This window comes from Lichenostomus cassidix, chromosome 9 (genome assembly GCF_008360975.1).
Source record: "Lichenostomus cassidix isolate B80296 chromosome 9, HeHo_3.0, whole genome shotgun sequence".
Classification (NCBI taxonomy): domain Eukaryota; kingdom Metazoa; phylum Chordata; class Aves; order Passeriformes; family Meliphagidae; genus Lichenostomus; species Lichenostomus cassidix.
The window spans coordinates 11,154,587-11,178,702 of NC_139490.1; the positions used below are offsets into that span (position 1 = coordinate 11,154,587).

At 46.6% G+C, this 24,116-nt stretch overlaps 1 protein-coding gene across 3 annotated transcripts in view; it reads right to left on the minus strand.

Annotated features, from left to right (window-relative positions):
- The window catches only part of FGF12 (fibroblast growth factor 12), a 220,248-nt gene that overhangs the window by 75,789 nt on the left and 120,343 nt on the right, over window positions 1–24,116 (minus strand). For 2 of the 3 annotated variants that reach the window (XM_085069407.1, XM_085069406.1), the window contains one exon: window positions 1,887–1,997. In XM_085069407.1, the coding sequence (XP_084925533.1) occupies window positions 1,887–1,997 (111 nt within the window). Of the gene's footprint in view, window positions 1–1,886; window positions 1,998–22,746; window positions 24,056–24,116 lie in introns of those variants that run through there. The other variant, XM_085069405.1, reaches the window with a different exon arrangement.

Consider the following 24,116-nt stretch of genomic DNA (forward strand, 5'->3'; position numbering starts at 1 on the left):
AGGAGGTTCTCCTGCATCCACTGAGGGCTCAGCAGCTTCCCTCATCTGCCCTGTCAGTCTGAAATATTGCAGAACTGCTCTTACATTTCTCTGCTGTTTACCTAAATTCATCCCTGCTCCCATTTAAGCCCATTACTTTGTTGTTCAGTCCTCCATGATAGATGAGGGCAATGAATCCCTGTCATCTCCAGCATATCTTCCCGTGTTTTTGACAAATAGGCCTCCAATGGGATTTTCTGCAGCCTACAAACACCGAGGTCTTCTTCCTTTAAGAAAAAGCCGCTAATACAGCCCACTGAACTCAGCCCATGTGTTAGTGTCTGCCTGAGACTATCTCAAGGCCAGACTCTTCTTGAAGAAGACCTGCTGAGTCTCTGAGAGTACCAGTGGAAGTCCACAGATTCTCTTATTCCACACGTAAATCAGCAGCTGTGCTACCGCAATTTGCAGTATTTAATTTGTTCAACACCCCTGTATGAAAAAGAACGAAAACATGACACTTGCATTTGATACAGGCCAAGTTTGTGGTGGATGCAGCCTCTTGGGTCATTCCACAAGGGCTTTACCAGCCACCTGCCATTTCAGCCACCATCTTCCCACAGCTCCTCTGTCCTGCATGGACCCCCAGCCCTGAGCTGCCTGCAGCAGGGCAGCCCCAGAACACACCATGCTCCTGCTAAAGCACCCTGCAGCTTCTTGGGGATGGGGCAAACACCAGGGATGTGGGGCTGCAGCCACCCTGCACCCCTGTCCAGGTGCACCGTCACAGGACAATGTCAATGCCCTGCTACGTGTGTTGCACCCCTACAGACACCTCTCACCTGCAACCCAGGCCCTGCCTTCCTGGAGAAATGCCACCTTTAATCCAACAAGGAGCTTCTTTAAATTAGAGCAAGATTTGTCCACAAATCAAGCAGGCTCCTCCTTTCACAAAGTACATAAAGGTTGCTTCCCTCAACCCTACCATGCAGATGAATTTTTTTCACCTTTACTAATGACTAGGAAGCCAAATTCCATGCTGGCCAGGTTAAATACCCCTTTAGCAGTGGTGAAGGGAGCTTCAAACCAACATAGATAAGAAAGCAAGACTTGAGTCCTACGCTGTTGATGCAATTTGGGGCAGCAAGGACCTGAGCTTAACTGCCCACTCAGGGGCATCACTCTGATGCCTATGAAATGCAGAGATGCTGCAGAAAATATTCTACACCTTTGTTAACCTTTTGAAGAGCTTTGGTATTGAAAAAAACACTTCTTCAAAAGAAAGACTGACTACTGCTTTGCATGTATTTAAACCAGTATGGCTCCTGCATATGACCATGGTTTTTAAACTGTGTGGCTCTGCTGCACTTTGCTGTCCAGCATGAACACAAGGTTTGAACACTGTTTTGGAAGATGACCTCCTTTGGCAAGGTCATTTGATACCCTCAGCCTTTATACCAGCCTCAAAGCACGAGACTCCAGTGAACAGCTGCTTTTTGCCAGCCTAGAAATTCCTGATGCTTGCTGAATTTTTGAGGCTAAAATAGTGAAAACAATTTTCTCCTCTTCTCCTTGGAGAGAGAATTCCCCGTATCCTTTGCCCACGTGGCATGTGTATAAATATAATCTCCTTTCTCTTCTGGCAGCAATTCAAATCATGGGTTTTATTCTCCACCCCACCCAGATGGCAGTTACAGAATCGGGGCAGGAGGGAAGAAGATCAGAGAGGAAACATATGAAATTATACTGGCAAGATTTAAAGGGGAAGGATAGATAGAAAAAAATGTGCAGAAAACAGCTGTCTTCTTCCTAATTTGATCTTTTCAAAAAGGAAGCTGCACAAGTGAGACCCACTAGGTGATGCATTTGATTGTAAATGGGTTGCAAAACAGGCTAATTTTTCTTACTGTAGTCACTGTTTTCGTCCTTGGTCCCATCAATTGTACCATCTGGGTGCATCTGCAGGAAGTATTCCTGCTGGCTGAATAACCTTGTCACAATTCCTTTCAGCTGGGGTTCTGCAAAATAAAAATAATAATTATTACCACATATACCAAGTAGCGCAAGACCCAATTTGCTTGCTCCCCATTAAGCCCTGAGTAAAAGTAGAAATGCTTGGCAGGTAAGACTGGTTTTGGTGATTCCTTTCAAGCATAGTTGTAAAATATTCATATATACATAGACATACAGGCAAATAAAATTGAGATCAGATGAGCAGGTAAAACAAAATGTGTACTTGGTGCAGTAGAAACAGATTACAGAACATCAATTCTCTGAAAGTTACCTACCAAATGGAAGTATTTAGACAGTTGACATATTTGGAATATGCCACTCGTTCAGAAGCGTATTTGCTAGCACTGTTGAAAAGAATATGCCCATTGTTTCTTATTCTGCTTGTGAAGCCAACCACCTTGCTTTTTGTACAGTTCAGCCACTATCATGCTGTCCCAGTGTTATGCCAGTGAAAAGCTATTTAAATCACTGGTATTACAGTGGTGTAAACCCAGAGCAGCTGAGTGCTGGATCAGGGCTGCACGTGAGTCCAAATTTGTGGGACACTCAGGAAGCAAAATTCCAAATGGAACAGACACAAGACACCTCTAAAACTGACCTCTGAAGCACTTATGGGCACCGTAGACCACCTCTGTTTCAAAATCCTGCATGTTCCCCCCACTCCTAAAACACATGCCACACACTCTGGCAGATTAGAATCTTTGCCTCCAACAGAGACCCTTCCCAGCCCTCTGTGTATCATGAGCCAGCCATGCCCTGGCTGGGTCTTCCCTATTGCCTCCGCAACAGTTTGTATCTTCCTGCTGAAAGGGAAAAGGAAAAACACAAAAAATGCAAAACCAATTTGAACTTCACAGGACAGAGCTGTGCAGCTTTACCACCTGTCTCTTGCCACTCAACTAATCAAATACAAACTAAGTGGTCAAAAATAAATTCAATTATAATTATGCAATTCTTAAAATTTTTCACAGGCATTGCTGCTGGAAAGCAAAGGAGCTGGCTGCATGTGAGCAGACACACGCACTGGATGAAGGAGATCCTCCTCCTGTGACATGAGGTTGCGGTTTTATGTGACCACCCACCAAAAGTAAATAAATAAGACCTAATTATTGCTGGCCCAATGGACAGGAAAGAATCCAGCGTAGCATACTGAAATCTTGTCAGGCTCCTGCCTTTCATGCCTCTAGTGAGGCTGTTTAATAAGCCATGGTCGTTACATAACCGTGGTCACGTTGTGTGTTAAGTGTTCCCATCCGGAGCCCCGCTCTCGCTGCATCACTGCATGACTCCCCTTTGGGGAACCCTTACCCTGCTCTCCTGCACTCACAACCCCCCCGCAGCAGCAGCAGCAGCAGCAGCAGCAGGAACCTCAGATACAGACAGGCTGCAGGTGCAAAGGATTTCAGTTTCAGCAATCCCTACACCAGCCGGGAGAGAGTCAGGTACTTTCTCATAGCTACAGAAGCCACTGAATAAATCAGTATCAGGTGGTTTCTATGTTGCCTTAAAAAAGAAGTGATTTCAGTGCAGTGAGTGCTGTAGGCTGCAGTCAGGCTTTCTCCCGGCAAGACTCAGTAAGTACAATTGTACTGGTCATCCACTAAGAACTAGTGCTGGTCAAGCCAACATATGTCGAAATGACACTTAGCAAAACACTTAGCTCATTCTTATTATGTAAATAAATTATCTATTTTGTTGAATGCAGAAGCTTGATTTCACTTGCTTTTCATTAGAAAAGCACATCAAAGCTAGAGGAAATGGAAAGCTGTATTCTCAGGCACAGATGACTGCACCACCCTCCTCAAGTCTGTCCTCTTCCTCCCTTTTATCTAATACCACAATAGTAAAGGCACTAATAGGTACTCTTTGATATGAGACACCTACATTTGAGTCCCTGAATGGATCTTAGCCTCAATTTCACTTGCTGGTTAAATTTTAATGTTTAAGTACTTTGCACAAAATGGAAGAGCTCCCAGAAGGAGAGATTTAGAAGGTGCTCCTGCAGTCTGAAGCTTTCTGTGTGCTGGAGAAGTGGGGAGGTCTTGTCTTAAAGCTCTGTGAAGATGAGTAGGGATAGAAAACAATCCTGAACTTATTTGCTTGGGAAGATGATTTAGCTACAGCAGAGAAGTAGAATAGCACCTTGCCCTCCTTTTTTGGGATGCAAACTTTACTTCAACCATGCAAATAATTTTGGAACAGGAAAATCTTTCCCACTTTTACTGAATAGCCTACCAAGTAAAACATTGACCAAATCTGCTCATTATTAAAAATTTTCAACATTTCTAGAGTTTATAAGAATAGCACCCAAGATGCCCTGATATTTCCTTACATGTTTTCTATAGATGCAAACACTGCTGCACCAGAAGGCTGTATCACCATAGCAAACACAGGGTAAAGCCCCAGGGTCCCTTTCTGTTACTGACCTAATTGACACCTGGTCAGTTTTAACAACTGCCCTCTTCATAACGCTAGCCTTTTCTGAGTTATTGACTCCCTAGGGACAAGTTGGAGGAGAAATCTTGTATGACCTGGTTTTGCTGAATTTTGAGGCTCAACCTTGAAAGTAAAACTCAAAGGGAGTGAAGCAGAGAGTTCTCAGCCATACACAAAACCACCGGCATCTCTCCAGTGACTGCAAAGAGACCAGCTCGAACACAAACAGGTGCACAGGTGACAACAGCTGCTGGAGTAGCTGCTTCCCACCAGGGAACCTCTTGTCCTATGTCTGGGCATAAAGTGAGGTACTGGGATTTGCTGTTCATACAGTGAGCTGTGAGGCTGGAGGCCTACACACAAAATTTTAGGTGAAGGCAACTTTGAACAAGGAATGAGGATTTACCCATCTTTTCGTCTCACTATGGAACTATTACCTGAAGAGAAAATTGTATAATCACAGGAAAGGAATTTTCCTGCTAGTCCAGAGGCAAAACATTGCACGTGACTTTTAAGAGATCTACTTTTGTCATATCATATATTTTGACATCACTTCTTTCTATCTACAGAGCAATTTTATCAGTCTCCCAGCACTGCTAACCCTTACACTGCAGTATTTGTGCTGAAAACCTCAGTTTATAGGAAAGAAACCTCAAAACCAGTAAGTCTCCTTGTCAATTAAGGATACTGAGACATCCTGGTAAGTCAGAACAGAAAGACAATGAAATAGACGGAGAAGTTTTCAGTTTTGCAATAAAAAGAGAACCACCCTTCCCAGCAGACAGTATTGACAGTGCTTACTGAAGTACCAAGGGGAAAAGATACAATAAAACCCCACAACCTTGATACTTTTGTCTATACTTCCCTCAGTGATACTGCTCCAGGCTATAATCAATACGAGAAAGAAGCAAACCATAAAATAAAGCAAAAAAAACAGAGCACAAATAAGCAAAAACTCTTCTATGAGCATCTTCCTTCTATAATTCATAGAATTTACCACAAATCAAATTTAAACCTGCTAACTTCAGCCTTGTACAGCAAAGGGGACTCAAATCCTCTTGCTTGTAAAGGCGCAATACTGCATAACACACTAGGGATAAACCTATTCCTCCCACTCAGGCTCCTCTGTGTACTCTTCTATTCTGCTGTAGAAGCAGCTTTCCCACAGAAATGGAACTGAACAAACGTGGACAAGACTTCAGCACCAACTTAGTGTCTCCCTAATCACGAAGTCAAGCACTTCAGAATGGATTTAAGACAGACATTCTTGCTGCCTTAATCCCAAACTACTGACTGAACAGAAGAGATTTCCATGCAGCTTGTACTCCCAGCACAGACCCCATGCTACCAGGTTTCCCATGCAATATGCAAAGGGATATTTTTATCCCTACTTTATAGGCAATACTGCTATACTTTAGGATACTTAATTTAAAGATCCTATTCTAGTTGCTCATATACAGCTGTTGAGGGCTGTGGAGTACTGCAGAAAACTCAGTGGACTCTCTTCATGCAGATGCAGTAAGCTCAACTCCTTCAAATGTGGCAATTCCAGAAGATACAAGGGAAGATCACGCTCAGGAAGCATCCACAATGGAGATATCAGAGTGCAGAACAGAACATAACACAAAGCAAGAGCTAAGCTGTAACTCCTAGTCTGCAGCATCTGTCAGACCAGGCACTTTCCTTACAGTGAAGACACAGTCATCACCTAAGGATGCTTCTCAGAGTAGTCATCCACTGACAACTCACTGAACATGCCCTGAAGGGCATCCTGCTTGGTTACCTTTTCCACAGGCCAAACTCACCACTTTTGCTTGCCCTGCTTTTAACTTTTTGAGCCCTTTGGCACAGCTGAGGCTAACTAAATCAAGATCTGACTGCTAATCTTCCTGTCTCTACTTAAATGGTAATGGGATGCTGCCATTATTCACTTCTGCTGTCCTGCTGCTGAGCTCTAAAGTCATCTCAGTTCACCATGAGCTGCTGTGCTTCCTGCCTTATTATGCAGCTACACAGTGATCTTTATCCTCCTGGGGCTTGCCAAGGACATGATAGTTGCAGGGTGCTCACATGTTCTTTGTTTGATCTCTGGGGACACGCTCGCTGAAGGCCAGAGGATCATGGCCAAATCAGCTACTCTGCAGAGTCACGTCCCTCACCCTCAAAGTGCAGGCATAGCTGAAGATACCTGCTGTGTGCTATGGGGAAAAGAGCGAGAGCACTGACAGAAATACCATCCTTTAATGACCTTTTCATTTAGCTCTCATATTTGAGGTGAATAAGGAACTCACCCCATAACTGGAAAACGGAGAACACACAAGTCCAATAACTCCCCTTAATGCAGAGGAGCTATGAGGTTATGCATTGATGTGCCATTTAACAATGCCCCACTGAGGGCACCAACTCCTGCTTATTGCCACGAACAAAGCAGCAGCACTAAACCCCTGCAAGGAACACTATTCTCTTATCATCACTGTAGTGTAGCTCAATTTGCTCCAAACCATGAGCTCTGGAGGACCAAAGAATAGGGCACAACACCAACTTCCAGCTGCAACTCCACTAGGGAAAGCAGACTGCTAAAGTCTCATTTCTTTCAACTCACAGAATGCTCTTTATTACTGCAACACAATGACCTGAGGCTACAGCAAGCCAAACCCCACTTTCCCTTGGGCTGGGAATGATAAAAGGACTCAACACAACCATATTCACAGAAATCATCTTAATCTGAATTCTCCAAGTCAATGGAACAGAACTCAGAGGGGCCACTTTACAATGAACTCTCAAAAAAGATGAAGGGCTTAGTGACCTTTGAGAGATTCGAGCCACCAGCTCCAAGGATTCTTGCAATGCACAGCAATGCTCTTGGGTGGCAAGCAAGCCTCCACTTGAGGTTACTGGTGCAGAACTGCTTCTAAATCTACTCCTGAAGACCCTGTGCTGGGTGCCAGTTGCACTCGGTGTGGGTTATGGCATAAACTCTGAAGCTCTTAGGATTACTGTTCTCTGCACGATGAGCTGTCAAACAAAAGGACTCTGCAAGCTGAGATGGGAAGCAGCCATTTTCTATCCAGCAACCTGCAATAAGGTACAAGGAAGGCACCTACTGTGGGATTTCCACAGGAGACTTGCCCATTTGTTTGCTGTCCTTCGCTGCAGCTCAGTGCCTCTGCCTGGTCTTAGCACAGCAAGGCTGTCAGAGATGCCATTAGCAGGCTCCTAGAGCAGTCCCTCTGGCACCTCCTAAGGACATCAGTCTGGCAAGGGAGAAAGCACCTCCAGCTCTCATCTGAACCACCTCGGCATGCTGCTGACTCCCTTCTGTGCCTGTGCAATGGTTTTGCTGAGGATGTGACTGCAAACACGGGAACTCTAATACATCTCAGGAGCATATTTCACCTAAATGTTCTTCAAACATTTGTTTATTGCAATTAAACATTTTAGCCTGGAATTTACACATTCCATTTTTCTTATTTTCCCCCGTTCAGGCTGCAGCTGTCATAATGGGAGGTTGATTTATGACTCACCTAACCAGCACTCAAATCCTTAGCACACCAAGCCCAGCATGCAAGTCAGAGCATAAACTGCTCCTAATTTACTTAGATTAACTCCGCATTTTAAGTGCCACTGCAAAAACCGCAGTTCCCCTCCCCTAAAAAGGATGGGTTCCAGAATACTCGGTAAGCCAAATTTTGCAAACACAAATTTTGCAGAAAGAGAAGGGCACTGAATCCCTCCTTCGGAAGTACAGTATTAATGAAGGCTTGTAATAAATTGGCACAAAAATCAGCAAGCTCCACGCAGATTACTATGGTGACAGGCATCAGCACAGAACTCAGGGATGAAAAGCTGAGGGAGATAAATGTTGGGGTTATTTTCCCAGTCAGGAGCTGCCAAGTTCTCCAGGGTGTTTGGAGTTAAGATGAAGTAATTTGGCTGTCTCAAATTAAACGCCTCACTGTCGACATAAGTTTAATAGCTCAACTGACTACAATGAATCACTGAACCCACCCAAACTGGGAAGCTCGGGAATAACACCACTTGCAGCTGTAACAGGAGCTGCTGCCCTTGAAGACCCAGAGCGTGTTTCCTCCAGCCAAACACCCTGACCAACTCTGCCACGCAGTGATCATGGCTGGAAGTGTTCAGCAGATGCTGCACAGGGCTGGCTGTGGCTGCACCTGCAGTGAGTCACGCACGGAGCAGGTCGAAGCACCGTGAGCCACACACGCGAGGATCCTGGAGGACACTCCAACTGTGTCATTCAGGTGCGGAGGTGGGAAATCCTGCTGCAAAGCACTGAGCGTTTTCAGCTCCCACAGGAGTCACTCAGTGCACAGAAGTGCACAGGCAGAGGCAAGATATTTATTTCCCAGCACCGCGGTGTTTTCCAGTTTCTGTCGCTAAACTCAGCAAAATTGTTTGCAGCTGAAGGACACGTATTCTTTCAGGAAGCCTACATGCAGGTGGCCAGGATGGCCTGGGCAATGCTGCCTGTAGCATCCTGAGTAACAGGCAGGGAGAGGGCAAAAGAACGGCAGAGCCAAGGGAGGTGAGTGACACAGGGGAGCATTTGTGTTTATCGGGATGTCTCCTGAGGCTGCCTGCACAGAGGTCTAGTCATGGTGGGTAACAACGGCTGCACAAGCATTAGGGAGCTCTGTAACAAAGCCAGGCATCCAACCCCACCTTGCAAAGCGGCCAGGAACCCCTTCAGTTGAGATAGAGCCATTTGGCTTAACACACGGGCGCGTCACTCAGTTTGTGAGTGGGACGGAGAGATGGAAACAGACTGACTGACACCAAGATTTGCTCACGAGATATACAGTTTTGGGGGCACCAGTGAATCCCAGCTTCCTTCCCAATGATGCAGAATGAAGGTCTTACCCAGCTTCAGTTTAATGTGATTACAGGGATAGTGTCACCCTCCAATTACAAAGCATTCATTTGGAGAAGAAAACGGGCTCTGGGACAACAGGGCTGCACAGCACACGTGTGCATTTACTCATCTCAAGTGCGAATCTCCATCCAGGGCTAATAACTACAAAGAAACAAGTGGTGTTTCCAGGATGCATTATGTGAAATAACAGGCTGTGCTGCCAGGGATGGCCTCTCTGCTTGAAGGACATACTTCCAAAAATGACATTTCCCAAACTCAGAGGGATGATGGGCTCAAGCTGATGACAGCACCCATCAAAGCAATCACCTCCTGTCACCGTCAGTGAGTCACTAGAGCAGAATGGCACCTTGTAGGCAAAAAAGAGCATCCAGAGAAGTGATTTCCTTTCCTGTGCTGGCACCTGCCAGGAGGAATAGTAATTAGCTCTCCAGCATGGAGCACAGCTGCCTGCCTGCACCCCTCCACAATGCCTGCTTTGCTCTCTCAAAGATGAGCCCCTCCAGGGAAGTCTTATTTCTCACTTGTAGAGTAGGTGGAAATGATGTGATTGCACATCCATGGCATTTATGAAGGCCCTCCCATATCCAAGGAATCAGCTTTACAGGGATGTTAATACAAGTCTGAGGTAAGGGGCAGAAAAATTAGTCATATAAAGCATTGAAAATTGGGGGTGCCACATGGAATCACTGCTACACGTCTGTGGATAGCCTTAGCAGTCTATAGACGTTAGAAGGTAGAGAAGTCACCCTGCAGCTCACCCACTCTCCAAGATCTGGATCCCATGTGACAGCTACCTAAGGTCAATGGCTCAAGGATAACAAGGTAAAAAGTTGTGGCTGAGTTTTCCTGGAAGGCAAATACCAAACTAATGTACATGACACATGAGCTACCCACCCTGCACAAGCATCATGGACAAAACAGCCACCACAGCACTGCAGGGCTGAAAGAGGAACCCAAAGACCACTGCAGGTGAAACAGTGGAACAGAAAGTGGATGAGAACTGATGGTCCAGCTGCCATCAGGTATTTTGGCACAGAATTGCTGACTACCTCCGCGTAAAAACGTCTAGCTGCATATTTTGCTGAAAAGTTCAAAGTAAGAGGAGCTAAAGCTATACACAAACTCCATCCCACTAACAGAAAAAAAGAGAGAGATCTGAAAAGAGTGCAAGTTTTCATTTTTTTCTTTTGACACCACATTTTCTTTGGAAATTTAATGAAAAAAATGTTAAAAGAGACAGAGATTAAATCCAAAGTTTCATTTTAAGTACAATGAAATAGTGCATTGAATAGGAATCCTCTTCTCCCCAGAAACATCTTTTGTTTGACCAGAGAACTAAAAAAATCAATTCTTCATACAGTTCACTCCCAAGTTTGTCTTTGCCTCCCCCAGGATATGGTTTATGTTGCTTTGTTGATCCAGTGTGTTTCAGCAGCAGAAAAAATTTCAAAACATTTCCCTTTCAAGAGCAATTTTCTACACCTGTATTGACTTGAGCTCTGATGATAAAACCAAAGCCAGGCAGGAACAAAAGGCATACAGAAGAGATGTAGGGCTGCTCCAGAATTTATGCAGGATGAGCTTTTTCAGGTAAAGGAATTAAAAAAAAAAAAGAGAAATTTAATGCAAAAGAAGTTGCAGCTACAGCTCCTAAGCTGTCATTTTCCAGCACAGTAAATGCCTTGGCTACTGAAGGTTAAAGCTTGCTCACAAGTATGGATAGCAGAGCATACAAGATGTATTATTTATTTTGAGGAACACCCTGCAATTATTCCTGACATATTGTGTAATTAGCCAAAATTACAGCATATTCACTGACAGCGAAACAGAGGATAGCATAAATATTATGTGTGAGCCCACAGTCACTGAGCACATTTCATCTGGGTGCAGACGTGTCTCATGAACCAGCCAAGTGTGGTTCTCCCTGGCCCCCCTGGGCTGTGTCAGCTCCTGAGCCAACACTCACAAAGGGGGAACATAGGGACTAAAATCCTGACTTTCCTCATGCCAGCAATGGGAGCTCAAGAGCTGCGTGAGGATTTAACAAATGGGAACACCCACACTGCAGAGCTTTCAGGATGACTGAGCCCAAAGCTCATAGCAGAGAAGAAGGGGTATATTCCCACGTTATCTCAAGAGAGGTGGAAAGGCAGGCTCGGAGAATACCTGGAGAAGCTGCTTGCTGGGCTTTGCTGCCTGGAGCTGAGAGGAGGAGAAACTGAAAAGCAGCTCTGCCCTCTTGCCATGCTTGCAGCGCCTCTTGGCCTGCATTTCCCAGAGATCGCGTTTCCTATGGAGCTGGATGTCAGACCCGTCCTAAGGACTTGTTTGATGGCTCAGAAATCCTGGGGAATGTTGTGGCTGTACTTTGCCATGTGTATGGTTAGAAAGACTGTTTTGTTCTCTTGAGTTCAGCACGCAACATAAAACTTCTTCACTGTTAATCAGATTTTTTCCTGGTTTCCTACAAAGATGTGGTTTGGATACTAGGACATTCTACCCAGAATTTGCTCCATGGGAGGATGTAAAAAACAAGTTTAAGAGCATCCTTCTGAGGAATGCATGTCAGGAGTCAGCGGAGGACTGAGGTTGGACTAATCAACAGTGGGGGTTCCTCTCAGTCCTGCTGCTGGGTAGCCATAACTTGGTGGCATTACCACATTCTGTACTCTGAGGTTTTGAAGGGCTCCACGACAGAGTCGCAATCTTCCCTCACCTTGAAGTGCCCCAAGCAAGGCACCCCATCACTAATAGTGCTCACATGAGCAGAGCAGACACCATCCCTGCTGTTCAGGTCTGCCACAGTGCTGAGATTTATGCTGTTCTCAGATGCTAAATCTCTTCATCTCCCCCATCAATCCAGCAGGCCTGAAATACTGCAGAAACACCGAGGAGTCCCTCACACAAACAAAACATACTATGGAAAGTACGTCAATCTTCCACCCTGTTCTGAACGCCTAGAAAAGTAAATTCATTAAAACAGAAAATGGACAACATACTACCAACCAGCACTGAGCAGAAATTAATCACTTCAGATACTATCAGTCTCAGGCAGGGTGCCTGGTTCTCCCAACACCAGCTCACAGAAGTGCCCTGGATGATTACTGGATAGCAGCTCAGGGTAAAATTTGGGTCCCAGTGTCATTGTGCAAGCTTTAAATAGTCCCAAGTGATGGTCTTTTACTACAGTATTCCTCATCCAATCTCAGAGCATTTTCCAATGGGATGAGCATGTGAAACTCCTTTATTTAACAGGTAATGAGCCTGTGATGTGGAAAAATTAAAGCTTGAATCAGTCAGGTTGTATTACAAGTATTTTTTTGCTCACTGCACTAATGCAGCTTAAGCATTCCTACAGCAGTTTGGAAGCATTTTGGACTCAAAATTATGATGTTACTAAATTTCAACAAATCTTATACAACATCCAAATGCATAATGAAAATGTGCTGCTTGTGCCATTCTGGTCTGAAACATTATACTTCAAAGAGCAAGATCATGCTAAAAATGGCCAAAACTCCACCATGTGACTCGAAGTTCTTTCCTTTTGCTTTGTGAAAATACAGCTTTTTTAACCTGCATAATGATTCTAATTTTCCATTAGAGCCAAAGGTTTCCTTCAAACTAATGAAAACACTCCAGGTGTGAGAAAGCCATCATCCACTTCGTTCTATCTAAAGCTCTGTTTTAAATAACGATGATGTTTTACTGCTCATCTCTCAGCACAAACACCCCACTTCTGGTATCAGGCAGCTCTCAGGACTCCAGCGAGACAGGCAGATTCACCTGCCACCCAACTGCTGTCTCGGAAGAGAGCTGAGATCAGTGAGCCCCCTCTCCAGGGATGTGTGTGCTGAGGATGACACAGTGCAGATGGAGTGAAAACAGAAAATCTGCCTCTCCAACAGGTTTCTGAACAGAGATCCTGCTTCCCCAGCTGCCTAGAAGGGCTCAGACAGAAGGAGCTCTCAAACTTCACCTGGTGCTTGCTAATCACTTAGGAGCTACTGTTGGGTTGTAGCTCTGAAAGTTTAAAATTTATTTAATGAAAAGTAGATCTTTGCTATTGAAGAAACAGAAAGAAAAACAGAAGAAATTATTAAGGAAGAAAAGAAGGTAGGAGTAGCACAGAATTAAATGAAATGAAAGCCAAAAGAAATGTTTAGAAATGTTTCAATACTGATGCTGCGTGCCTGCCAGCAGATAGAGTCTGTACTGATGAGCACAACACCATACAGTAAAAGCCAGCAGAGAACTCCTGGTTACACCACACACTCTGCCAGCCCTTTTAGCCACTGTCACGGACAATCCCCACGAGAGTGCAATGCTGATCACCAGACAATGACCGCAGGGATGGCAGCAGATCGATAGCAGAGGCAGCCAACGACTCACACCAGCTCTGGTTACAGGAGCTGTGCCAGGGAAAGCTACGGAGCAGGTGGATGGTCCAAGCCCATCCCTCACCTGCCAGCATCTGATCCGTGCATCTCTCTGCAGCCCAGAGGCTCCCAAGCCCTCAGGGAACGCTTCAGCAGCCCAACCCTAAGATGGACGCTGGAAGCTAAAACCAGCTGTCTTTTTGCTAATTTCTACCGCTTCTCAATGTTCCGGAAAATGCGGACTGGCTTTTTGCAGCCTGGCTTCATTTGTAGCAGATCCATCCACTTGACCTTTTGCAAACAGTTTTGCTTTGGGGGATGAATGAAACATATTTATTTGGCAGCTCAGGCAACATGGGTGGCAACCGCTAAGCAAAGAAACTATGTGTGCAGCCAGCAAGGGGAGGGGACAGCCAACTATCCTATTCTAGATAAATATCAATTAAGTGAGCATGTTCTATTAACCCCAAGACCTGGCTCTTTTATTCCTTCATTTCAATCCAAAATACTTAAGTATCTCAAGAAAGCAACATTTTAGGGGGATTTTACCTTTATTATTACTGCAACTGAGTTTCAGCTGGGAAAGAGGAACAAGTAATAGAATTGCATTGCCTCTCTGTGGTTATTTTGCCAGTTCACAGCATGTAGCTGTCCACTGGATGTAACACATGCCCTTAACGGAGCAGGCTGCTGGAGGTAAGGTTGAGACCAGGGTGCACAGAGCACTCCATGGGTGCTGCTGTGAGACGTGGGAGAAACTCTGTGCCCTCCATCACTGCACTGGCTGTATCTAGCCCTGGATCTTCATCTTACATACAGCCCCCATTAGAGGCAACAAGCCATTTTCTGACTCAGAATCAATCAATGAAATCACGCACTCCAAACAAGAACTATTATGGTGAAAAGGTCCCGGGAAGAAAGACAAGGAGCACAGGCGGGTAACAGCATAACTGCTCCTCTCCTTTCACTCCAGCTGCCCACCTTCTGGCCAGTGAAGTGCCAGAGGTCCCCAGCGGAGGGTTTCTCTTCAGGAACATGGCAGCATCAGGAACAGAGTTAGTTTTTGCGCTCAGTTACACTGAAAGAGGAGTGGGCACTGATACAAGTCAGACTGAATTGACAAAATTCCGCCTCCCACACAAAACTTCAGGTACAACAGGGGCCAAGAAGAGAGAGGGGCTGCTACAGCTACTTCCCCCCCTTGCTATTGAGCACAAGAGCTCAGCAGTCTTCCAAACTTAAGAGAACCCCAAGCAGCATCTCCTCAGTGGGTTCCTGACATAGCAGAGCAGTCACCTCCCCAGGACAGACCCAAAGCCACAGAGCAGATGCACTGTGCAACAGAGCTGCATAGACCCATTCTGTGACGCTGCTGCTTCCAGAGTCAACCTTCATCTCCCAGTGCAGCCCACTCCATGGGGAAAGGGCAGAGAGCAAAACTGCCCAGAGATGCTGCATGGGGCCCCATCTCACCAGGAAGCAGGCAGCAGCTCCTCCCAGAAAGCAGGAAGGGCTCAGGACTCAGGCCACTACCCTGCCTCCAGGCTCATGGCTTTGTCCCTCTGCCACCTTTAGCCAGGGCATTCTGGAATGAGCACAGGACAGCAAAGGTGTTTGACAGGTACCAGGCTGCATCCAGGTGAATTTTCCCAGCAGCCACATAAGCTTCATCAGGGTGTCAGAAAGCCCAATTTCAGTGCTTGGATCAAGCAGTTATTTATCTAAGCTGCAGCGTGGGGGCTGGAAAAGCCAGAGTGGTCTGCCTGAACAGTGAATCCCACAGTCGTGCTCCACAGCTCTTAAGAAAGATGCCTTCTGCTTTACCATTTTAGAAATGTGTTGTAGCTGCTATTTTCAGAAGTACTGGTAAGAAGCTGTAGTCCTACAGCCCTGTGACCATGCTGCACAAATTCAGTCGCTGCACTGACTCCCTCAAAGCACAAACCCCCATTCCTGCTAGCTGGGTAAGAGGCACCCATGAGTGTGTCCATGGTTCTCCTACAGCTTTTAACAGAGATGCAAAGCAAAACCAGCCTCTAGGAAAGGCCGAGTTATTTCAGGATTCTGCTACATGTCAGAACATAGTGAAGATGAACCAATAGATGCAGTAGCTTACTCCATGCTCAGAAAGGCTAATACATTAACATGAAGAATCTTGTGTTAGCTAGGGAATAGAGATGAAACAAGTATTAAACAGGAGAGCAGAGTATGAAGGTACTGCTCCCTGAGAGACTACAGCATGTACAGCCCAGGCATAAGAGTAGATAATTTCAGTACATGTCACTTCTCAAGACATTTCCAAGATTAAGACACAAAAATGATGCAGCCACAGCAATGACACTATGTCAGCCCACAGAACGTATGCAAAGGTATCTGTATTCAATGGTCAGTTCTTTACTTAAAAGCTAGTTCTCTGGAGCTGCTTTCTCTGACCTGTTCTTGTCTGCGCTCCTGGTCACCTTCTGCCAAGCCACAGAGCTTGTAAATGTGAAAGGGATATCCACCTCTTACATGTTTTACTTGATAAAATTCTTCCTTTGCTTTTAATAATAACAAATCACAGCTTGGTTTCAACTGTGAAGGAGCAGAAAAATCTCAGAAATAACGTGCACGACTGTTCAGAAGAATGGATCAAATTAAACAAATGTCAGAGGGATGAAACAAACGCCCATCTGGTCACCGTGGTTCCTGGTATTCCCGTTTGGGGAGGGGAAGGAAGGAAAGCAGGTAAGTCCAAATTCATTTGCACTTGCTCCTCACCACAATGAGATTCACATTATGTTTGTCTCTCAAACAGCCTTGTCAGCTTCCATGGCAGCTCTGCTCTCCACACTGCCCAAGTCAAGATGATGATTGTTTTGCTTAATAGATAGCTTATCTGTTAAAATATGCAGTATCTGATCAACTGGAATTATTCTAAATTTGTGCTGAATTCAGCAAAGCAAGGAAGGAAGGAAGAAAATCTTGTTTCCATTTTGGTTATTTTTTTGGAACTCAAACTTTTGGGTTTGTATTTCAAAGAAACATTTCATTTAGAGGAGCACCTGAAAGTTAAAGAAAAATAAACTTATAAAAATCTTCCACATGAAATTGCACCTTCCCTCCCCCCGCCCTCCCCCAAAAAAACCAAACAACAGTTGTTTCTGTAAATGATAAACTGATTTATATGGATCTTTTATGGGGAGGGAAAATAATCACTCACGAACCACTTTTTGCCCTGACTTTCCCATTTGGCTGGTGATGGAGGAATCAATCACTTGTACTGCTCTAATGGTGAGCCTCTGCTGGCTAACGATTTCCACTGCTCTCACAAGCACAGCTACCCCTGAGGCCATGGGGACAGAAGATATCCATCCCTCTCAGAGCCTGGATGACTTCCATGGATTTTCTTGGCATCAACCATACTCAGTCCAGAACCAGTACGAAGCGGCTTACTGACTGGCATGCTCACCCATAAGCTGTGTTGTGAAGCAGGCTGGCAGATGAGTTTTCTATGCTCTGGAGAAAGCCAGGAACCTGCAGCTCTTCCCCAGATTTTAGAGGCTGAGAACTCATGTTGCTGTTGAGCAGCTAGCAGAGTAATGAATGCATCGGTTCTCAGTGGCAAGAAGGAATGACTTTTATTGTTTTGATTTCATCACATTTATAGAGTTCTCAAAAGTCACCCAGATTGGTCAGTCAGAAGCCTTCCCCCAGGCCTGATTGGCCAGGCCTGCACTGCCCAAGTTCTGGGACACTGTTCCAAAAACATCCAAACTTTATCTTTATTTACAAAACACAAGAAAACTTCTCATGGGAAAAACTGTGCTAGCCACAAACTCGCGGTTGCTATCTGATCCCCCAGTAACCAAGCACAGCCATGCACCATAAGAGCCACCACATCTGCAAGTCAGGAATGTGTTCGATACCTCCCCCAGGGATCAACTGGATAAAATCAAACCCATCTGCCGAGCTGTCATGAGCAGGAGAGAGCCTCTTCCTCTCTCCTGATTATTTTGGCATTCATTAGCACGGGTGGGTGCAGAAGGAGCTTACAGCACCGCCGGCAGACCTGCAACAGACTGTCCCAACCAAGGAGGATGCACACCCTCAGGCTGTGCCCTTCCCCTTGCTGTTATCCATGCCCATGTCTGGCAGAAGACTTGGCATCCACGCCCTCATCTCAGCTAGCACTTCTATGAGCTTCTGCTGTCCAGGTAATGCCACAGCTCCAGCCATTTCCATTCCTGTCAATCACTTCTTAGACACAGGACACAGCACCCAATTCTGCACAGAGGCAGACAGAAGAATGTGATGGACCCCCACCTGGCTGGGCACACACCCAGCCATGCACGGACACACCACAGAGAAGAGCTGGGATCCAGATGGAATCCTCCTGCAGGGAGCAGCTATGCCCTGGGTAATGCAGCTGGCATTCGGACAGTAGCAACAGAGAGAACAAATTCCACAGGTTGGGCAGATATTACAGCTGCTCTGAGATGCACCACTCCACAAAAGCAGGCAAGGGCTATGAGCTAAAAATGTGATTTTTACCCTGAGCTTCAATCATCATTTTCATCCTGCATGAAAACAGAAAGGACTTCAGAATTTAAGTCAGAGAATTTAACAGCTTCCAGATGACAGACTTCTCAAATGTTTTAAATGAACCTCTGACTGAACAGAGTCCTTCTATGTCCTTCAACTAAAGTTGCTCTTATATTTTACTTATACTGCTGCAAAAATATCTATATCTGTATATTTTAAGTTCCAGATTTCTATTTATTATTCCAAATGAAAAATACTGCAAAGGGAAAACACAGTTTAAGTTATTGCCTTTTTTCTACGTGCAAGCCATTTCCTTCACTTTGGAAAAAGCCTTTATATCTCCTCAAGGAAAAGCATCCTTTCCCTGAAGGAGCACAAAATATGTATCAGACAGGGAGGAAAAAAAAAGTAATTTAAAAAATGCAATTTTTTTTTTCCTGGGGTGAAAAACCTGTTTGAGAATGAGCTCTGAATTCTGAGCTAGAAACTCATCTACAGAAGCAACATCTGAGGGGACTGAGACAATGCCACACAGTGCCTGGCATTGCCTGACCCAGAGCTGCCTCAATTCAAACACAATTTCCCCAAGCAGTAAAACCCTTTCAGTAGGTTTCACTTGGATAAAATTTCTAGTAACCCCCAAAGATATTGTGCCTGATGCTCCAGACTGTTTCCCTTCGTGCAAGGCTGCCAAACTGCTCAGCTTTGCTGTTCAGTGGCCATGGCATGATGGAAGGCCACCTCTACCCCAGCTCTCTGGGGTGCGCTCTGCCTGAGATGGTTGGTGAAGCAACAGTGACAGCTTTCACAAACAAGCTGGACCCACCAGCCCAGGCTTTCCAGATTGTTATAAAACAGCTGAAGAAAGGACATGTTTGGATGATTCGATTCAGACACAAATGGGATGGAACTACTTGGTTCAACTATTTGTTGGCAGGGAAGTCATGTGGAGAGAGCTGTTTGTCTAGTCTTCTGCATGTAACTCTTGGATCCATCAGTCCCTGAGGAAGAATCCGCGTCTTGAACCTTCACCAACAAGCCATGCCATACAGTAATTTCTTTTGAAACATCTATCAAGTCACTATGGTTCAGAGAAAAGTATATAATTTATAGATGTTCAATTACAGCAAATGACCTGCATTAACTCACAATTATGGGATTAAGCTCATGTGTCCAAATATTCAGCTTTGTCCACAGCACTCAATGTCCTTATTTGGCCTATCTTAAACTGGTAAGTCATCTTAGAACCAAACACATGTAAGAGCTATAAAAGAGTGTGCATGTGAGACAGCTGTCTTTGCCCATTGAAAAGACAGACAAAACCAGTTCTCATTTTACAACAGTCCCTATTGCAACCGACAAATGTTTCTGCAGTCTGTTTTCCCAGGAGCTGATAGCTTTGATTATACAAGACATCCCTGCATGGATCTGGTTCCCCATAGCTTGCCAAAATCTGTGACTACTCATGCCCAGTATGCAAGACTCAGCTGCTCTGGGGTGCAAATTCTCCCTTCCCATATGAGAGCAGGAGTATGTCACTCTCACCTCACACAGACTACAAAGTGGAGCACAAGGTGCCAACCAGTGCCCACTACCTCTGTTCACGCCCATGTTTACTGAGTATTTTAGTTACAGCACTGAGTCACATATTAAAACACATATTAAACAACTTACTTAATAAGCTCACACCGTTACTTCACAGAAGCAAAAGGAACATGAACCACCATCTGAGTTGTATTTGTGTAACATGCAAACTACAGCTCCACCACTGCTGCATCCTGAGCTCAGTGGTAGCAGGGCCCAAAGCGTGGTGTGCTGGTTCCAGCATTGGGAATTAGGTCTCTGCGTCAGGTAACTGCTCCATAGCTGGAGTTGGTCTCGACTTCTATACAATGGGAAGAATTCTCTCCATTTGGTAGAGCTTGTTGAGTACTACAGATGAAAATCACTCCATAAATTTGAAGTATTTTGACAGTTACTCCCCATAGTCATAAGACAAGGTCATGTTTAAAAAGGTAAGGAGAGATCCCCTAGCACTGTATCATCTGCAAATACAACTGTACCTCTTTTGAACGTGGGTATTTCTCTCATTCCTTTCACAGACTTGCAAACTACTGAACCAGCATACCATTAAATACACATAATCACTGGGGTTGTGGGTCACTGCACAATGTATGCGCATTTCTTTAAACCACTTTCAATTCATTTGCATGTCATTTTCTGCGCAGAAACTGGATTCTGAAATGAGCAAGTTATCTGGGCACAATACACTCCCTTGAATAAACAATCTGAGCAGCAGAATCCCGGTGGCATGCTGCCTCCTGAGCAGCACATCCAAGACCTGGACTATGATGTATCAGTGAAATAAATCTCCGTTTAAGAGACGGATGTAGGGAACTAAAGCAGACACTATCCACAGCCTAGGAAAGGACATTTGGATTTTTTTTCATAGCAACTTAATTCCCCTACTTCTTTGATTTTATAAAATGAATGCAGTGCTGGTTACAAGGGATTGACTGACAACTCTAAAGACTGAGCAGCTCTATTTTTACAACACTGAGTAGCCCTGATCCTCCTTCTAAGTCAATAAAAAGACTCCCTTAAATCACTCTGGCCTGTAAGTTACCGAAAATGCTCCTCAGCATGGAAGTCCATGCAAGTTGAGGAAATTCTTAAAATTCATTGATTCTTCGCTGGCGCTTACTGAGTCCAAGGAAGCAGAATTGGACCTGCGCAGCTGGGAGCACTGGGGTAGGACCAACAAAAAGCCATCCCAGCCACAACCTGCAGGAAGTCACTCAAACTTTAATGAGACAAAGCATTTTAAAATGCTTTTAAACATATAACAGTAACAGGTAACAGGTCTGGACTTCCCAGCCCTTTCAGTCCTCAGGAGACCACATTTAATAGCAGATTAAGATGGAGAGAAAAGACGAATAGAAAAAGATTACATCAGTGAGACTCCTAGTTCCCATTCTTGATCCTTCAAAGAGTGATTTCTAAGACAAAATGCCAAAATGTTTTGGGCAAGAGACACGTTCTGGTCTTGGCTCACAGATTAACTAAAATATAGGATAGTCCAGCAAGCCACCACTCATCATAACTTGAGTAAGAAAAAAAGATGGGCAACTTTTTCCCTTTGAATATTTCAAGTCATGCTATATTTTAAGTATTTTACAGCCGCTTGTGACAACTGCTTTGAAACAGACCACTAAAGAAACTGGTTTTCACAGCCTAATCCATGCACTGAGTCTTCAAACATTCTGGTAACTAAATATGGTCCCTGCCCCATAGCCTGTGCATCTGGAGTGCTGACAACAATCAAGAGTAATTATTCTTTCCCCTTTGTTGACAACAGTGTTGACAGAAGTGGCTTTCTGCGGTGAGAGGCTTGCTCAGATGAGTACAGGTCATGTACCTTAGTCTGTAGACCAGAAGAGCAGCCTTAGCAAACTCTGACACTTTGGTGGAGAATCATTACCAACAGACCTCAGCTATGGAGAAGGGACTTCATTAAGAGACTGGTCAACAAACACAATACTGATGTGTATGGAAAATACGGGTTACACAGGTTGATGGTATGCCCTGAATAGCTAAGCGAATGAGTATCCCTCTTTTTTAACCGTTGTACTGAAGAACACCTAAGAAAACTGTATTTTCACATCAGCTTCTCAAACCAATCTCTTTTCTTACCTTTATGGCGATTTATTGCAGTGAAAAAATAAAGCAAGACATAAATCATAGTTCCACTCAGAAACCATGGAAGGCCTATTCTTGCCAGGTGCTGAGTTCTCACGCCTACCAAGGACAGCTGAGAGCACAAAGCAATGCTCAGAACTGAAACTGTGGGTGGTGGGACTTCATCGTGGGAATGTGAGCACCGTGTACACTAGGGCGAAGTTCTTCACAAGGAACCAAGACAGAAAACACACACGCACAAAAGAATAAAAGAAAGAAAGAAGACAAAAAAGGACTAACCTAAAGAGCATTTCTAGGTCCTTGCAAGCTCAATATCAGGTGTGAGCGTCGTGCAGCTGCCGTCGAGAAAGCTTTCTAAGCTAATGAAATTCCCTGTGCAACTCTGCTCGTGAAGTAGCACTTGATGGATTTAGTTATCAAATGCCCACAATTTTAACTGATCCTCAGTTTATCGATTTCCTTGTCTCCATGCAGATAATAAGAGACCACTTAAAAAAACTTATCTACAAACAACTGGAAAAATACAACTGTGAGTGAAGCTTGCACAGATGAAGCCGCTGGGCCACTCCTGCCGGAAGACCCGCTGTGCTTATGCTTCGGACAGTAGCGGAGGGATGCTGGCAGCAGGTCACTTCCCACCCATCCCGCCAGACCGGGGCAGGAGATCTGCCAGGATCCAGGCCAAAGTGAAGCATGGAGCAAGCTTCGTCCCCAGCCTGTACCCGGCGGTGCCGGGAGAGCCCGGGGGCAGCCATCCAGGAGGGTCCGGGGCTGACCACCTCCGCGGAACAGGTTCTCATGGCCCCGGCCCGCCGTACTCACCCGGTCTCCTCCTCACCGGCCTTTTCCTGCCGCTGCAGAAGCGTACTTTGCTGAAGACCCCCAGGACATGCCTCTCGCATAGGGAGCGTCCGTCCTTGCTGGGGCTGGAGCGGCGCTTGGAGGCGGACACCCGGTCGCTGTTGGACTCCCTCGCTTGCCGCTTCTGCCGGATCAGCGAGCTGGCGATAGCCGCTGCCATCGCCGCTCATGGGCCCCCCGCGCCGCTCCGCTCCGGGGTGCGCCGCCCGGGCGCGCTGGGGCCGAGCCGCCGCCGCGCCCCGCGGGGACCGGGGACGACCCGCTTAACGCGCTGCAGCCCCGAGTCCCGGCGCCGCGGAGGGCTCAGCCGGCCAGGCGGAGCAGGGCGCCCGGGCTAACAACCATGGCTGGACGCCGGACCCCGCGGCCCATGGGTCTGTCCCCCGGGAGCGCAAGTCCCGGCGCGGGCGGCCGTCGGCGAGACCCCCGGCCGGGCTGGCAGCGCCGCGTAGATCCGGGAGCGGCCGCCCCGCTGGCGAAGGTCCGCTGTGTCCAGAGAATAGGGGGACGCGGAGGATCCGCGGGTCCCTGCGGCGCGGTGCCGCTCCGCCCGGGCGCAGGCGGCGGCGCTTCCTCCCTCCGGCCGCCCTCCGGCGAGGGGCTGTGGGATGAGTCAGAGACCCCTCGGCCCGCGGGCAGCCCCGGCCCCAGCGCGGTGGCTCCGAGGCGCTGCGCGGCAGGGCGCGCACATGGACGCGGCTCCGCGGCCGAGCTCAGGGAGAGCCGCGCTGCATTTCTGTTCGCACTCCTCCTCTTTCTCCTCTCCCCCCCTACCCACTCTGCTCTCAGAGAGGGCGGGAGGGGAAGGAAAAAACAGCCACGGGAAAAAGCAGCAGGCCAGCAAACAAATTAAAAAGAAGGAAAACAAAAAATTAAATTTAAAAAAAAAAAAAAAAAAAAAAAAGAAGCGCCCGGCCGCGAGTGCGGGCTCACATCGCCGCAGCTCGGCGCCCCGGGCTCACAGCGCCATGGCTGGCGCAGCTTCCCCTGCCCTGCTCGCCGCCTCTGCCCCAGCACCGGCTCTCCCCGACGGCAGCAACCCACATCGTCCGGCCGACCGGGCGGCCGCCGAGCGCTCGGCACCGGGGCGGCCCCGCGCCCGGCTGCCGCGGCGGGGACGGCGGCGGGAGGAGCGATGCGAGGCGGGGAGGAGGTGGAGGAGGAGAAGGGGGGTGCGGCTGCCACTGCTGCTCTGCTGCTCCGCGCGGGGCTCAGGATGCTCCGCGGTGCCGCCCGACGGCGACGGGGCGAGGAGGAGCCGAGCCGCGCCCGCTTCCCGCCTGCATCCTCCTGCCCGACCCGGGAGGGGGGAGGCGAGGCGAAGCGAGGTG